The following is a 17,559-nucleotide window of genomic DNA, read 5'->3' as shown; positions in this document are numbered from 1 at the left end:
TTGTGCCTTGCAAATGCCCGTGGGTTCTGTGCAACTATTTGCTGCACCTTCTGATCATTGCTCATCTCCTCTGGTTTTGTCCACATTTCACCCATTGTGCATACTCTATCCTGATATTCTCCAACTGGGATCTACATGTGGTGTATGTTGTTCATGCCAGTTGGCATCTGCCAAATGATACAGTTAACTGGATCAAAGTAAAGCCCCACTTTGACCACGTAACCACTCCCCAGTATATGTTCCTGCTCCCTGGTTAATTCCACCAACACTACTGAATGTTCCAGTGCTACGTCTGCTATTCTAACTTCCAATGGTACAACCACATGTCCCACTTGTGAATGTCCCGTGAATCCAACTGGGATAATTTTACCATGTATTTCACTAGTGGTGTTGATGGTGGTTCGGAATCTTCCAGTGTCCCATAAAAAGGCAACAGGGCAGCTCCTGAGAGACTGTGTTATGGATCTGGAGCTGTGGCTTGATGATCTACAGCTTTTTAGGGAAAGTGAGCAGGAGACAGATAGGACCTACGAGGCTGCAGGAGTTAGATAAGTGGGTGACTATCAGGGAAGGGAAGGGCAGGGCATTGTTATCGGTTTTGCAAACCACAGTGGAATCAGCCTTGTCAGTGAGGAGGGTGCTAGTAGTTCAAAATTTGAAAGTTAAAACTTGAGTCAGATAAGGGAACTGGGTGGGCCCAGTATGATACTTTCGTCACATACGTACTTCTCGTCTCATGATGACATGTTCAGTTCCTGCTCTACTTCCTCCTGTGACAGTCACAAGGCCATCGAACTCACCAGACAAGCTTGAAGATGGGGACGTCCTGGAACTGTGCTTTTGTATTGGCGATCTTTCTCGGTAAGGTCAGATTTCAATGTTTCATCTCTGGTTACAGAACATTTTGATGTGATCAGGTTTTCAGTGCGTGAAAACATTTATCGTGGTCACATCCTGATCCGCTGATTCAAACCCTTTCTCAGAACATGCGCACTTCCAATTTTTACCTTCAGCCTTTGACTTCCTCAGCTTCTGTTGAACTGCCTTGATCTCGGTCTACCTCCACAAGTCTCTCTCTCTCTCTCTCTCTCTCTCTCTCTCAATACCTCCGTCTATCCACACACTTTCACCCTCAATATCCTTGTCTTCCTTTTGGTCTCATTTAGCTCTTTTATTATTTTTTTGGTCCTTCATCATGTCTATCATTTTCTTCATGCAAGTCCTTCTGTCTCCCTCCCCCTCCCGTATACTTGTTTCTGCTGCACATATTGCTGTTCTCATGCTGTGACCCTCTAACCACATCCTGTCACTGTTTGATGCCGTGCTTATCACATCCTGACATTTTCCTCGCCTTTCATAGAAGTTCGGGGCAGTCAGACCCACCAACTCTTAGACTCCAGCACCTGCTTCCCTGTCCATCCCTTCAGTCTGGAGACATGAGGGAGAAACTCCTCCCAGAGAGAGGGAGGGGATATCACATTTATTTCAGGATGTTTTAATTGATCTATTTGGATTTCAGAGAGGCATAGTCTCAAGGAACACATCAGCCTAAAGACAGACCCTTCAGCCCATCCAGACCATGCTAACCTGTTATTCCATTAAAACAAAACTCAAACATTCCTGTCCCATTCATGTACTTACACAAATTTCTCTTAAATTTTGAAATGGAACACACATCCACCAGTTCATCCGGCAGCTTGTTCCACACCCTCACCATCCTCTGAGTGAAGAAGCTCGTCCTGATGTTCAGTTTTCATTCTGAACCCATGAATTCAAGTTCCACCCACCCAACTCAGTCAAAAGAGTCTGCTTGCATTTACACGATACTCCTCATAGTTTTGTATACCTCTATCAAATCTCCCCTCATCGGAGAGCTTTTTCTGGCTGGCTGCTGGAGAGTAGTAGTGCTCTGCAGGGGTTTCTGTTTGCACCACTTCTTTTCATTGACTTGGATGATGGAATTGATGGACTTCTGGGCAAGTTTGAGGACAATACAAAGGTACGGGAGGGGCAGGTAGTGTTGAGGAAGCAGGGATGGTTGCAGAAGGTCTTTGACAGACTAGGGGAATAGGCAAAGAAGTGGCAGATGGAATACAGTGTCTACTTTTTTTCCTTCTACCAAAGCGCATGACCATACACTTCCCAACAATATTCCATCTGCCAGACACCCTGCAGAAAACAGTGTACAATTTATTCCTTCTACCAAAGCACATGACCATACACTTCCTGACTCTGTTTTCTAAACAGAGAGAAAATTCAAAAATCTGAAGTGCAAAGGGAGTTTGGAGTTCCTATGTAAGGAAAGCAAATGCAACATTCGTATTCATTTCAACAGGACATGAAGATAACAGCAAGCATGTAATGCTGAGGGTTTATGAAGCGTTGCTCAGACTGGAGTGTTGTGAGCTGTTTTGAACCCCTTATCTAGGAAAACATGTTCTGGCACTGGAGAGAGTCAGAAGCAGGTTTAACATCACTGTCATATGTCATGAAATTTGTTGACTTTGCAGTAGCAGTATAATGCAATAAGTAATAATAGAGAAAAATGTGAATTACGGTACATATATATTAAATAATTAAATTAATTATGTAGTGCAAAGATAAAAATAAAATAGTATTGAGATAGTGTTCATGGATTCAAAGTTCGTTCAGAAATCTGATGGCAGAGAGGAAGAAACTACTTGAATGATTGAATTTGTGCCTTCAGGCTCCCATACCCCCTTTCTGACAGTAACAATGAGAAGTCCTGGAGGTTGGGGTCCTGAATGATGGATGCCACCTTTTTGAGGCACTGCTCCTTGTGGATATCCTGGATATTATGGAGCCTAGAGCACATAATGGATCTGACAAAGTTGACAGCTCTCTCCAGTTTACTTCGATCCTGTACAGTAGCCACCCCCTCATCCCAGACAGTGGTACAGCCAGTTAGAATGCTCTTTGTAGAAATTTTCGAATGTTTTTGTTGACATATCAAACCTACCTAAAGTCCTAATGAAACACAGTCGCTGTTGTGTTTTCTTCGCAGTTTCATCAAAATGTTGGACCCAGAGTAGATTATAAGAATGATTCTGGGAATTAATGGGTTAACATATGAGCAACGATTGATGTCTCTATGCCTGTTCTCTCTGGAGTTTAGGATAATGAGGGGGATCTCCTTGAAACCTGGTAAGGCCTAGATGGATTGGACGTGGAAAGGATGTTTCCTGTAGTTTGGAAGTCTAGGACCAGAGAGCATGGCCTCCGAATAGAGGGACATCCTTTTGGAATAGATCTAAGGAGGAATTTCTTTAGTCAGAGGTGGTGAATCTGTGGAATGCACTGGCACAGACGGCTGTGGAGGCCAAGTCATTGATTATATTCGAAGTGGAGGTTGGTAGGTTCTCGATGAGTCAGGGCATCAAAGGCTAAGGGGAGAAGACAGGAAAATAGGGTTGAGAGGGAAAGTAAATCAGCCATGATGGAATGACAGTGCTGACTCGATGGGCCAAATGGCCTACTTCTGCTGCAATGTGGTGTTATGGTCTTAGTCAGAAGCAACTATGCTTCACTTCCCTTGGCCTCTACTCCAGCCTTTCTCTTTGTGCATTTATTTTTTCCTAAAGTAACCTTATTATAAAAGGAGACAAAATAACAGACAGACATACTTTATTGATCCCGAGGGAAGCTGGGTTTCGGTACTGCCACACCAACCAAGGATAGTGTAGAAATATAGCAATATAAAACCATAAATAAACAAATAAATAAATAAATGATAAGTTAATCATGCCAAGTGGAAATAAGTCCAGGACCAGCCTATTGGCTCAGGGTGTCTGACACTCCGAAGGAGGAGTTGTAAAGTTTGATGGCCACAGGCAGGAATGACTTCCTATGACACTCAGTGTTACATCATGGTGGAATGAGTCTCTGGCTGAATGTACTCCTGTGCCTAAGCAGTACATTATGGAGTGGATGGGAGACTTTGTCCAAGATGGCATGCAACTTGGACAGCATCCTCTTTTCAGACACCACCGTCAGAGAGTGCAGTTCCACCCCCACAACATCACTGGCCTTACGAATGAGCTTGTTGATTCTGTTGGTGTCTGCTACCCTCAGCCTGCTGCCTCAGCACACAACACCAAACATGATAGCACTGGCCACCACAGACTTGTAGATCATTCTTAGCATCGTCTGGCAGATGTTAAAGGACCTCAGCCTCCTCAGCAAATAGAGACAAATAGAGGAAATAAAGCTTTAATTAAGATGTCAGAGTGCCAGACTTTGTGGAAAATGTCCCAGTAAAAGCCATGCCAACCCCCTCAGAGGTGTGTGTTATCTCATAAGGCAGTGCACTGATGGAAAATATAAATTGCTTCACCCGAGACGATGCTCTGCAGGTTTTGAAGATGGAGTCACTACCTGGGTTTACTCACACACCTGACCACTCTCCTCTTGCCCAGCAAAATCCATCAGATTCACCCTGATCTCATCAGCAAAAAGGAGTGAACTCAAAAAGACCAACAGGTTACACAGTACAGATGCCCCGAGAGCTCAGCCCTGGTGGAGAGGTCCCGTCCATCACCCTAGTGGGTGGCAACACTTGCCTTCGTTTTCTGAAGCTTGGCCAGGCTTGGTATGGAAACACTGATACCCAGGGACAGAAAAGTCTACAAGAAAGTGGTGGACACAGCCCAGATCATCACAGGCAAAGCTCTTCCCATCACTGAGCACAACTACACGGAGGGGAGGGCTGTGTTACGTATCCCGTAACTGGATCACTTACCAGCAAAGATAGAGAGGTCCGTTGAAGTCTGATGGTACTATTTTTAAAAGTCTTTATTTATAAAGAGGCACAAAAGTAAGGTTAATACAAACATTTCAGATAATATATGTCGTCAATACTCAATCTAAAGTGCGGGTATAGTAATAATCATCATTAAGAAATCATTCTATCGTTTGTCTAGGGGATAATATATTGCCCGTTGGAAATATAAGAGTCACTCAGAAGTCTGCAGGCTTCAGCCTTTTGGGGACCGCTGGGTTTCACTTGTTGGAAAGAGAGATTTGTGAGAAAAGAAACTTGCCCAGTCGTTTATGAAGCAAATCCATTGAATCGGGAACGTTGGTTCCCCGTTGTTAGTTCGAAGTCCTTTTCGGTGTTATCAGCCACCCGCTCCCCAGGCAAAGGAGAACGGAACGCACGTGGCTTTGAATGGCTTCCCGCTAGCACGGGAGCGATGAGCGATGGTGTGTCCTTCTGGTGCGTCGCTGGGGAACTGCCCACTGCAGCCCCCCTTTTATCCTTACTAACGGGGTCTCAGATGTCGGTCAGGTTGGGATGATGCAATCCCTCCCCGTCACTCAGCCCACGTTGCCCTGAGGGCTTGCACGTAGTCCAGTCCCCATTCCACAAAGGTGTCTCCAAGAGACAATGGCCGTTTTCCGTGGCTTTGTCTTGCTGAGGGGCCAGGCCACATTCCTTAAACCTTGAGGCTTCTCTCTCATTTCCTGAGTCCAAGACCCGAGTTAACAGTGATCTTGCGAGTCTCAAGAAGGAGGGGGCTGCGATCATAACAATGCCACAGGAAGATCATCCATCATCAATGACCCCACCATAGAGGCCATGCTCTCGTCTCACTGCTACTGTCGGGAAGGCGATACAGGAGCCTCAGGCCCAACACCGCCAGGTTTAGAAATAGTTATTACCCAACCTTCTGAGTACTGAACATCACTAAAGGCCAGGTTAATGGTGGTTCGTAAGGCAAGAAATATGTCTAAATACTTTATTAATAGCACTTTTTCTGTGGTGTACTATCACCACAAACCATGAAGAGGTGAGCAAAGATGAGGCTGACTCGAGGGTTGAGCTGTGCGGGTATGGTGCAAAGTCAGAGCGTGGCATGTTCGATTAGAAGTGAGATTGAGGCATGATCAAGATGGAGCTGGAGTGAGCGTGTTGGAGAGGAGTTGGTGCAGAGGAGTTTTGGAGCCTGTCCACCTAGACCGGGGGTGAGATTGGGCCATTCTAAACACTGAGACAATTTGGAGAGGTGGAGAACAGCCACAGTTTGGGCAGTGGGCTACAGGCTCAGGCCCTAGTGTGCGGCACCATCCAGTGTTTTGACAATTTAAACACTGACACAGATAGACTGAAAGCAGAATACAGGGAGTTAGGAAGGAAGTTGAGAAGCAGGACCTCAAAGGTAGTAATCTCAGGATTACTGCCTGTGCCACGCAACAGTGAGGATAGGAAAAGAGTGAGGTGGAGGGTAAATGTATGGCTGAAGGATTGGAGCAGGGGGAAGATTTCTGGATCATTGGGACCACTTTTGGGACAGGTATGACCTGTGTAAAAAGGACGGGTTGCACTTGAATCCCAGGGGGACCAATATCCTGGCGGGGAGATTTGCTAAGGCTTTTGGGAAAGTTTAAGCAAGAACTGCTGGGGGGGTGGGAATTGAACTGAAGTGACAGAGGAAGAAGCGGTTGGCTCACAAATAGAGAAAGCTTGGAGACAGTGTGAGAGGGAGGATAGGCAGGTGATAGAGAAGGGACTCGCTCAAACCAATGTTATGAGATGTGTCTATTTTAATGCGAGGAGTATCATGAACAAAGCAGATGAGCTTAGAGTGAGGATCAGTACTTGGAGCTATGATGTTGTGGCCATTACAGAGACATGTATGGCTCAGGGGCAGGAATGGTTACTTCAAGTGCCGATTTTAGATGTTTCAGAAAGGAGAGGAAGGAAAGCAAAGGATGTGAGGGCGTGGCACTGTTGATCAGAGATAGTGTTATGGCTGCAGAAAAGGAGGAAGTCATGGAGGGATTGTCTACAGAGTCTCTGTGGATGGAAGTTAGAAACAAGAAGGGGTCAATAGCTCTACTGGGTGTTTTTTATAGAACACCCAATAGTAACAGAGACCGAAGAGCAGATAGGGAGACAGATTCTAGAGAGGTGTAATAATAGCAGGGTTGTCATGGTGGGAGATTTTAATTTCCCAAATATCGATTAGCATCTCCCTAGAGCAAGGGGTTTAGATGGGGTGGAGTTTGTTAGGTGTGTTCAGGAAGGTTTCTTGACACAATATATAGATAAGCCTACAAGAGGAGAGACCGTACTTGATCTGGTATTGTGAAATGAACCTGGTCAGGTGTCAGATCTCTCAGTGGGAGAGCATTTTGAAGATAGTATTCATAATTCTGTCTCCTTTACCAGAGCATTGGAGAGAGATAGGAACAGACAAGTAGGAAATTGTTTAATTGGAATAACGGGAATTATGAGGCTATCAGGCAGGAAATTGGAAGCATAAATTGGGAACAGATGTTCTCAAGGAAATGTACGGAAGAAATTTGGCAAATATTCAGGGGGTATTTTGGTGGAGTTCTGCACAGGTACATTCCACTGAGACAGAGAAAGGATAGTAGGGTACAGGAACCATGATGTACAAACATCTAGTCAAGAAGAAAAGAAAGTTTATGAAAGGTTCAAAAGACTAGGTAATGAGATCTAGAAAATTATAAAGCTAGCGGGAAGGAGCTTCAAAATGGAATTAGGAAAGCTAGAAGGGGTAATGAGAAGGCCTTGGCAGGCAGAATTAAGGAAAACTCCAAGGCATTCTACAAAGTATAAGTATGTGAAGAGCAAGAGGATATGATGCGAAAGAATAGGACCAATCAAGTGTGACAGTGTGTGTTTGGAAACAGAGGAGATAGCAGAGGTACTTAATGAATACTTTGCTTCAGTATTCACTATGGAAAAGGATCTTGGCAATTGTAGGGATGACTTATAGTGGACTGAAAAGCTTGAGCATGTAGATATTAAGAAAGAGGATGTGCTGGAGCTTTTGGAAAGTATCAAGTTGGATAAGTCACTGGGACTGGATGAGATGTACCCCAGGCTACTGTGGGAGGTGAGGAAGGAGATTACTGAGCCTCTGGCGATGATCTTTGCATCATCAATGGAGATAGGAGAGGTTCCGGAGGTTTGGGAGGGTTGCGGATGTTGTTCCTTTATTCAAGAAAGGGAGTAGAGATAGACCAGCAAATTATAGACCTGACAGTCTTACCTTAGTCATTGGTAAATTGATGGAGAAAATCCTGAGAGGCAGGTTTTATGAACATTTGGAGAGGCATTATATGATTAGGAATAGTCAGCGTGGCTTTGTCAAAAGCAGGTCATGTTTTACAAGCCTGATTGAATTTTCTGAAGATGTGATTAATCACATTGATGAAGTTAGAGCAGTTGATGTAGTGCATATGGATTTCAGCAAGGCATTTGACAAGGTACCCCATGCAAGGTTTATTGAGAAAGTAAGGAGGCATGGGATCCAAGGGGACATTGCTTTGTGGATCCAGAACTGGCTTGCCCACAGAAGGCAAAGAGTAGTTGTAGACGGGTCATATTCTGCATGGAGGTAGGTGACCTGTGGTGTTTCTCAGGGATCTGTTCTGGGACCCCAACTCTTTGTAATTTTTATAAATGACGTGGATGAGGAAGTGGAGGGATGGGTTAATAAATTTGCTGATGACACAAATGTTGGATGTGTTGTGGATAGTGTAGAGGGCTGTCAGAGGTTACAGTGGGACATTGATAGGATGCAAAATTGGGCTGAGAAGTGGCAGATGGAGTTCAACTCAGATAAGTGTGAAGTGGATCATATTGGTAAGTCAAGTACGATGGCAGGATACAGCATTAATGGTAAAACTCTTGGCAGTGTGGAGGATCAGAGGGATTTGGGGTCCGAGTCCATACGATGCTCAAAGCAGCTGTACAGCTTGACTCTGTGGTTAAGAAGGCATACGGTTTATTGGCCTTCGTCAATCATGTGATTAGGTTTAGGAGCCGAGAGGTAATGTTGCAGCTATATAGGACCCTGGTAAGACCCCACTTGGAGTACTGTGCTCAGTTCTGGTCATCTCACTACACTACGGATGTGGAAACTATAGAAAGGGTGCAGAGGAGATTTATAAGGACATTGCCTGGATTGGAGAGCATGACCTATGAGAATAGGTTGAGTGAACGGAGGATGAGAGGTAACCTGATGGAGGTGTATAAGTTGATGAGAGGGATTGATCGTGTGTTTAGTCAGAGGCTTTTTCTCAGGGCTAGCAAGAGAGGGCACAGTTTTAAGGAAGTAGGTACAGAGGAGATGTCAGGGGTATGTTTTTTACTCAGAGAGTGGTGAGTGTGTGGAATGGGCTGCTGGCAATGGTGGTGGCGGTGGAAATGATAGGGTATTTCAAGAGACTCCTGGATGGGTAAATGGAGCTTAGGAAAATAGAGGGCTATGGGCAGCCCAAGGTAACTCCTATGGCAAGGACATGTTCAGCACAGCTTTGTGGGCTGAAGGGCTTGTACTGTTTTGTAGGTTTTCTATGTTTCTCTGTTAAAAGGCAGAATGTTGGGACCAGAAGCAGTGTCAGGCTGATTTCTCTTGCTCTTTCACAACATTTGCTCCTCTCTTGGCAGTTCTGAGGCTGTGAAACTGCCTTGTCTGCTCCAAGTTTTGTATCTGCAAGTAATTTTCCCCGCTGTGTGATGAACCGAGGCTGAGGCTTTGGGCCTGCTCTGGCTGCTCTGACCTCTGGGTGTATGGATGAGAAAATCGGCAGAGAAGGCAAAAGCTGCATCTATAGACAAGAGTAAACGGTCGATGTTTCAGTCCGAGACCTTTCATCAGAACAAACGTCCAGGTCTGTGGCTGGGTTGATTTGGAATGGTCTTGCTTGCCTTTATTGTTTGCAGGATTTGTGTTTCTTTTCTCTCTCTGCATTGGGTGTTGGTCTTTTGCTTAATTGGGTTATTCGGGTTTCATGCTTTGTGGCTGTCAAAGACCAGCAGACAAATCTCAAGGTTGGATAATTTGTACATACTTTGATAATAAGTGTATTTCTTTGAACTTTAATTCTGAACTGATTTCATTACCTAGGGACAAACTTCCAAAAGGACTCTATGACTCTTGCTCGGAACATTATTATTTATTATTACCACTATTATTTTTATTTGTGCCGTTTGTCATCTTTTGCACATTGTCTCTCAGTCTTTGTGTTATAGCTTCAGACTGAGTTTATTGAATTTCTTTATTCTACTATGAATGTCTGAAAGAAGATGAATCTCAAAGTATTTGGTGACATACCTCCGAAGTTGTGGAATCAATTCAGAGTTGATAAACTTATTTGAACTTTGAGGCTCCCTTGACAGTGCCCAGGGAGAGTGATGGTCTTTCCTGTCTCCTCTGGTGCACAGCTACCCCCTCAGTGATCTATTTTGATCCAAAAGTTCAAAGTAAATTTATTATCAAAGGATATACAGGTCACAGTATACCTGCCTTGAGATTTGCTTTCTCAGGAAAATAAAGAAATACAATATAGTTTATGAAATCTATAAATCTATAAATAAATAATTGTGATCTGATAAAGGGCTTGGCAGACTTAGCTCCCGAACAAGCAGGTATGGCACCTTTATGCTGATAAATGTTCATCACCATGGCTGGAAACGAGGCAGGAGGGGGTGTCTCCAAGCCAGGCTGAAACACAAAGGGATGAGGCCCCTCTACCCAGCATTTTGTTAGCAAATGTGCAGTGGCTGGAGAACAAAACTGAGGATCTGAGGGCAAGGGTGTTGTATTAGAGAGAAGTGTGAGACTGTTGAGTTCTCTGTTTGAACGTAACATGGCTTACTACCAGCACACCAGATATGGTGATCAGACCCGAGGGCTTCTCGATTCACAGGATAGACAAAACTGCTGATTCAGAAAAGGCATGTCTGTTCCATTACAAACTTGCAGTGGTGCTCCAATGTGGTGGCTTTGTTGAACTCGTGTTCCCCTGACCTTAAACACCTGATGGTTAAATGCCATCCATCTTATTTACCAAGCAAGTTCTCCATAATCCTGACCGCAGTTGATATACAACCAGCGGCCGACTATCAACAATACTGCATGATACTGTCTCCAAATGAGGAACAGTCTGTCCCAAAACATTTCAAATCATAGTCAGGGACTACAAGCAGGCTTGCTTGAAGAAAACCCTGTCCAAATACCAACAGCATATCACCTGTAGCATCAGAGGTCGCAACACATAAGACCACTGTCATATGTCTACTCTTCCATGGCCAGACCACATCTCAGTAAATCAGATCACTTGACTGTCCTTCACCCTCTTGCACACAGGCAGAGTCTAAAGAGTAAAACTCTGGAGATTAGCACAACAAAGGGTGGTCATGGGAGGTAGAGGAGTGGCTAAGAGATTGCTTCGAGTCAGTGGGCTGGGCCGTGTTCAAGGACTCAGCTGTGGATCAGGATGACTACACCATGATCGTCACAGACTTTGAGTGTGTCCCCACAAAATCACTCAGAATCTTTCCCAACCAGAAGCCCTGAATGAACCGTGAGATCTACAGTCTGCTGAGGGCCAGATTGGACACGTTCACAGCTGGTGACCATGAAGGTTACAGGAGATCTAAGTGCAATTTGCGGAAAGTAATCTCATGGGTGAAGTGGCAATTCTAGACTAAACGAAGAATGCTCGACAGTTGTGGCAGGGCTCGGATACCATCACTGCTTATTACGTTAAATCAAGCGACATAGGCGACAACAGGGCTTCGCTCCAGATGAAATCAATGTCTTCTATGCTCACTTTGTCCTTAAAAACTGGGAGGAATTATCACAAACTTCCACAGACCCAAATGATCCTGTAATCTCTGAGGCCAACATGTGAGCAGCCTTCAGGAGGGGGATTCACAAAAAGCATCTTGCTCAGACAGGGTAGCTGGCCAAGTACTAAAGACCTGTGCTGATCAGCTGTTTGGAGTGTTCACTGAGACCTTTAAACTCTCACTTCGATAGTCTGAGGTACCCACCTGCTTCTAACAGGGTTCGATTATATCAGTGCCTAAGAAGGTAACCTGCCTCAGTGGTTATCGTCCAGTAGCACTTACATCCACTGTGATGAAGTGTTTTGAGAGGTTTGTGTTGAAACATATCAGCTTGTGCCAGAGAAGTGACTTGAATCTGCTCCAGTTTGCCTACCGGAGCAACAGGTCCACAGCAGATGCCATCGCATTGGCTCTTCACTCAATCCTGGAACACCTGGACAGCAAAACTACATATATCACGATGTTCTTTATCGAGGGACTTCCAGTGAGGCATGAGGCAAGATGGCAACATGGCACTGAACGCTGACATAAAACCCTCCTTTTTCAAGTTCTTCAGGGCTCATAGACAGTCTTAATACAAGGTTGAGTTGGAGAAAGCTCTTACTAAAGACATGGCCTCAAAAATTCAAACTCAACCAGGAAACAAGATACCAGCAGACGACACCAAGCTAGCGATTCATCTGAGGAAATAGCTTTGCTAATTAAGCAAACAATGGCAACGGAGATGGAATCGCTGCAAGAAACGTAGCCCACATGCTAAAGGAGTTGCTGGAAAAGGCTCTCGACCCCATACAGATGCATATGGCAGAGAATGGTAACATTCTCCGGTCGTTAAAGGAGCAAGCGGACATCTATGCTAAAAAATTTAGCATGGTCTTCAACAAAATAAACAACATTCAGGTTTGCTTACACAAGAATGAGAAAGTTACTAACTCCTGTCTCGCGGAGGTGACTAAGATAAGGAAGAACCTAAACAACTTGGAGGACAGATCCAGGAGAAACAATGTGCGGCTGGTCAACCTACCGACAGGCACTGATGGCGACGATCGAAGAGGTTACCTCCAGGAGATGCTGCCTAATTGGACTCCAGCGCTCAAGAACTCCCACAGCCCTCCATTGGAGATCGATAGAGCACATAGGATCTTCTCCAACAACACCTCAAGACTGCGTACCAAGATTTTTAAGCTTCTACGGTACACCGACCGGCAGGCTATCCTGGAGGGTGCAAGGAAAGCCAAACCTACTCTCCCTGATGGCACCCAGCTGCAGTTCTTCGCCGACTACAGCCCCGGCATGATGCAGGAATGGCAGGGGTACAAGGAGATCCATGCTAAGCTTCGATAGAAGGGCATCAACTCATTTCTCTTATACCTGGCGATTTTGAAAGTGAACATCAAGGGCATGAAGATGTCGTTTAACTCGGCAAAGGAAACAAAAGAAGTTCTGAAATTATCGGTGCTGGGAGATATGGAAGAACACCATGGGCAAAGTCCACATGCCCCTCAGGAGGAGATGGAACTGTATTAAGAGCTTGGACTAGCCTGTATGCGCAGTCTAACAGGCACGGGCAAATTCTAGGTGTGACGTTCTCTGGTTATACTTTTACTGGAAAGTCATTCATTGCATTTTTGTATTTAGTTAATTAAGGGGCCAATTTGTTTCTGAGTATTGCAGGTCAGAGTTTTAAGGTGATATTCAATATCCCCAATTGTCATACTTCATCAAGAATGAAGCTGAAAAACAGCAGTTTGTTCTGAATAACTTAGAACATTAAGTCTCCAGTAGTCTTGTTTACGTTCCTGGTGTTACATATCCCGTAACTGGATAACTCACCAGCAAAGATAGAGAGGTCCATTGGAGTCTGATGGCACTATTTTCGAACGGTTTTATTCATAAAGGGGGGCACAAAAGTAAGGTTAATACAAACATTCAGAACATATACATCGGCAAAACTCAATCTAAAGCGCGGGTATAGCAATAATCATCATTAAGAAATAATCTCAACTGTTGTCTAGGGGATAATATATTGTCCGTTGGAAATATAAAAGTCACTCAGAAGTCTGCAGGCTTCAGTCTTTTTGGGGAATCGCTGGGTTTCACGTGTTTCAGAGAGAGTGAGGAGAAACGACAAAACTTGCCCGGGTCTTTGATGAAGCAACTCCTTTGAATCAGGGGAGCTTTGTTTCCCCGTTGTTAGTTTGAAGTCCTTCTCGGTATTATCAGCCACCCGCTCCCCAGGCAGAGAAGTTACGTGGCTTTTGACTGGCTTCCAGCTATCACGGGAACGTTGGGCGATCGAGTCCTTCTGGTGCGTCGCTGGGGTACCGCCTTCTGCAGTCCCCTTTTATCTTGACTTGCAGAGTTGTAGATGTCCATCAAAGTAGGGTGATGCAATCCCCACCCCCACATTGCCCGAGGGTGTCCATATCCGTGGTAGCTGTCACGTAGCAGGGTCATGCCCTTAGCACAGGTGTCTCTAAGAGCCATGGCCAAAACCATTACATTGTCTCTCATTTGCCTGGGTCCGAGACCCGAATTAATAGTGCTCTTACGATTCTCCGGAAGGAGGGGGCTGCTCCCGCCCCTTCGGTCCCTCAGAACTGTGGTACATTCATAACACTGGGCACCGGATAAGACGGCACTGGAGCCATCGCCAAGCGACCATCTGTTAAAGTGACAGTTTCTCGCGAGAGAGCTGTTGGGGTCCTGATAATGTGTTATACTATATTTGAGAAGGAAATGGTTTTAATTATATAGGTTAACGGGTTTGTCCAGGTTTTTTTTCTTTTCTCTTTGATATGATTGTCTATGAGAACTGCTTTACCTTTCTAATTTGTTGTTGCTAGAGGGGGGCGGTTAATGTCAGTGTTCGGTGTTTGACATTGCTAAGTGACACTCACAGATGTTACAAAGTAAAGGGTTGAATATGAGGGGTGATGGGAGGGGGGGATGGGAAGGGGGTAACTCAGGGCTCCACCACCGACTTACAACAACAGAGCCAGGGGAAGATGAGCAACACTGATAAATTAGAAAATCTTACTATTCTATCATTTAATGTTAGAGGATTAAACTCTCTCTACAAACGTTCAAATGTTTTAGGTTTCTTACGCAGGAAGAAAATAGATATCGCACTGTTACAGGAAACATATCTTAAACCTAATGACATTCCCAGGGTTCAAAACCGCTTTTATAAACCCGTTGTGGCATCAGCTGATGGTACTCGTACCAAAGGAGTTATGGTATTAATGAGACGTAATATTAATGTAGCAATTGAAAGGACAATAAAGGACGTCTAGCTTTTTGCTGTACATCCATTCAGGGTAAAAAAGTTGCATTCATTAGCCTATATGCCCCAGCTATTTTCGAGGTTGAATTTTTTCCCTCAATTACCTCACAATTACTGAAGATAAGTGACTACCAACTATATGTTGGTTCGGACATGAATGCTTTGGTAAACATTAACCTCGATAAATCTTCCTCAACTATATCAAGCTCTCAAGAATCTGCTTCCAAACCACTTAATCTTTTTCTAACGGATTTAAATTTAATTGATATGTGGAGGGTGTATAATTCATCTGCTGAAGACTATACCTTCTTCTCCACAAGACATAAAACTTTCTCTCGGATAGATTACATTCTTGTATCCTCTGGTCTGCTGCCTTTAGTACACTCAATAGAATTTTTGCCCAGACATTTATCTGATCACAACCCAGTCATATCTACTTTTAATTATGGCAAAATTATAAATAAGGCTACTAGGTGGAGGTTTAACTCCACCCTTCTAAAAAATGACAAATTTCTATCACAACTGAGAACAAAACTGACAGAATTTATGAATTTAAATAAAAATAGTGTCTCAGCTGTGACAGTGATTTGGGCCTCCATCAATGGTTTCTTACAGAATAACGCCATATGGTTCAGTGCCCATCTACAAAAAAGCTGGCTTCAAAAAATTTCCACCCTAGAAGGACAATGTAAGGTTTTCAAAAATGATCTCAAAAGGAGATACACCATAACAAAAGGAAACAAGCTCAAAACAAAACAAGCAGAATTAAATGATTTATTAAGAAGCAGGGCAGAATATATAATCCATATAACCAAACATACGTGTTATGCAGAAGGCAGCAGACCGAACCATCTTTTGGCACTAACGCTCAAACAACAGGAAGCTAAAAGGGCTACACCAGCGATTAGGTGTGCTAAACGTGGAGTAGTATCTTCAACAGAGGAAATAAATGAGACATTCAAGAATTAAAGAATTGTATACAAGTGGCTCAGTTCCTTCTGAGAATGACTTCACCGATTTTTTTTAGTGGATTAGACCTCCCTACGTTGTCATTAGAGGACACCAAAACTCTAGACTCTCTTATTACACTGGATGAGCTACTGAAAGCAGTCAAAGCTACAAATAGATGCTGTATGCCAGGTATAGATGGCATACCTGTGGAACTTTACCTAGCACTTTGGGATATTCTTGGATCAGTATGGTTAGAAACATTAAATTATGCTTTTGGAAATGGCACTTTCCATAGAGATCTAAACACAGCCCTGATCACAGTTATACCCAAGTCCGGTAAGGACCCCTTGGAGTGTGTCAATTACCATCCAATCTCCTTGATAAATGCCGACCTCAAGATATTTTCCAAAGTCTTAGCCAGTAGACTTGAGACAGTAGTTGGGAAAATAATTAACCCAGATTAGACGGGCATTATCAAGGGGCATCTCGCATCTGATAATATTCGCCGGCTCTTACAAATACTGAGTGCAACACATAAAATTCCACCTGCTGAAAAAGCATTCTTTTGTCTTGAATGGCCATATCTTTGGAGAGTTCTTAAAGAATTTAAGTTTGGTGATAAATTTATTAATATGATTCAAACATTGTATGCTAATCCTTCAGCCCGGGTATGTGTAGGAGGAGGTTTCTCAGAGTTATTTGACATAGGATGGGGGACACGACAAGGGGACCCTTTGACCCCTTTAGTTTTCACTATATCTATTGAACTACTTGCACAGAGAAACTCTCCGCAGATCTCCCCTATTACAATAGGTACAATTTCACATTCACTATCACTTTACGCTAGTTTATATAGTTTATATGGCAAATGTTCAACAAACTCTCCCCTATGATTTAAAAACACCGGAGCAATTTGGATTTCTTTCAGGATACAAAGGTAATTTGTCAAAATCAGCAATGAAGCTGATTAATATGGATAAAAGTAAAGTGTCTCTCCCTCCCCAAATCATGGTTACAAATGAGGTCCGGTACTTGAGTATTAAAGTTAATACTTCCCTATCATTTGTGGATAAAACAAATTACTCTTTAATTTTGAAAAAAGTAGAAGATGGAGACACCTGCCAGCATCAGTCCCAGCCCGTATATCAGTCGTTAAAATGAACATTTTACCCCGCATTAATTTTATCAGCTCAATGATCCCACTTGCACCTCCAGCAGGATATTGGCAAAAATTGGACTCCTTACTACAATGCTATGTTTGGAACGGTAAACGACCCAATATAAAGTGGTCAACTCTACAATTCAAAAAGTCAGATAGGGGATTGGCATGTCCAAATTTTAAATTGTATCACTGGGCATTTGTACTAAAAAGTCTTAGCTATTGGATGGAGGAGGATAAAGTTTCATGATGGAAAAATATAGAACAAGAGCTAATAGCACCAATAAGGTTGAAGGACTTTTTCCTTACAGAAAGAATTTTTCTACCAAAAAATGTGATTTATATTACGGTCCAATTTTAACTCATGTGCTACAAGTGTTTAGAGCAGCAGAAAAATTCCTAAAATTTAAAAGCTTATGGTGCAAGTCATCTCCATTATGGAACAATAATCATTTTCTATCTGGGGGGGGGGAACCATTCACTAACAGAACTTGGGAAGATAAAGGTATTGCTACTCTTCAAGATATTAAT

At 43.5% G+C, this 17,559-nt stretch overlaps 1 protein-coding gene across 1 annotated transcript in view; it reads left to right on the top strand.

Moving 5' to 3' along the window:
- Positions 1–765: 765 nt before the first annotated feature.
- The window catches only part of LOC132395786 (SLAM family member 5-like), an 88,687-nt gene continuing 71,893 nt past the window's right edge, over positions 766–17,559 (top strand). The window contains exon 1 of the mRNA XM_059972825.1: positions 766–861. Coding sequence (XP_059828808.1) covers positions 816–861 — 46 coding nt within the window. The 5' untranslated portion in view covers positions 766–815. The remainder of the gene's footprint in view (positions 862–17,559) is intronic.

The sequence above is a fragment of the Hypanus sabinus genome, chromosome 6 (assembly GCF_030144855.1).
Source record: "Hypanus sabinus isolate sHypSab1 chromosome 6, sHypSab1.hap1, whole genome shotgun sequence".
In the NCBI taxonomy this organism is placed as follows: Eukaryota; Metazoa; Chordata; class Chondrichthyes; order Myliobatiformes; family Dasyatidae; genus Hypanus; species Hypanus sabinus.
This window is presented reverse-complemented; position numbering and strand designations above follow the sequence as displayed.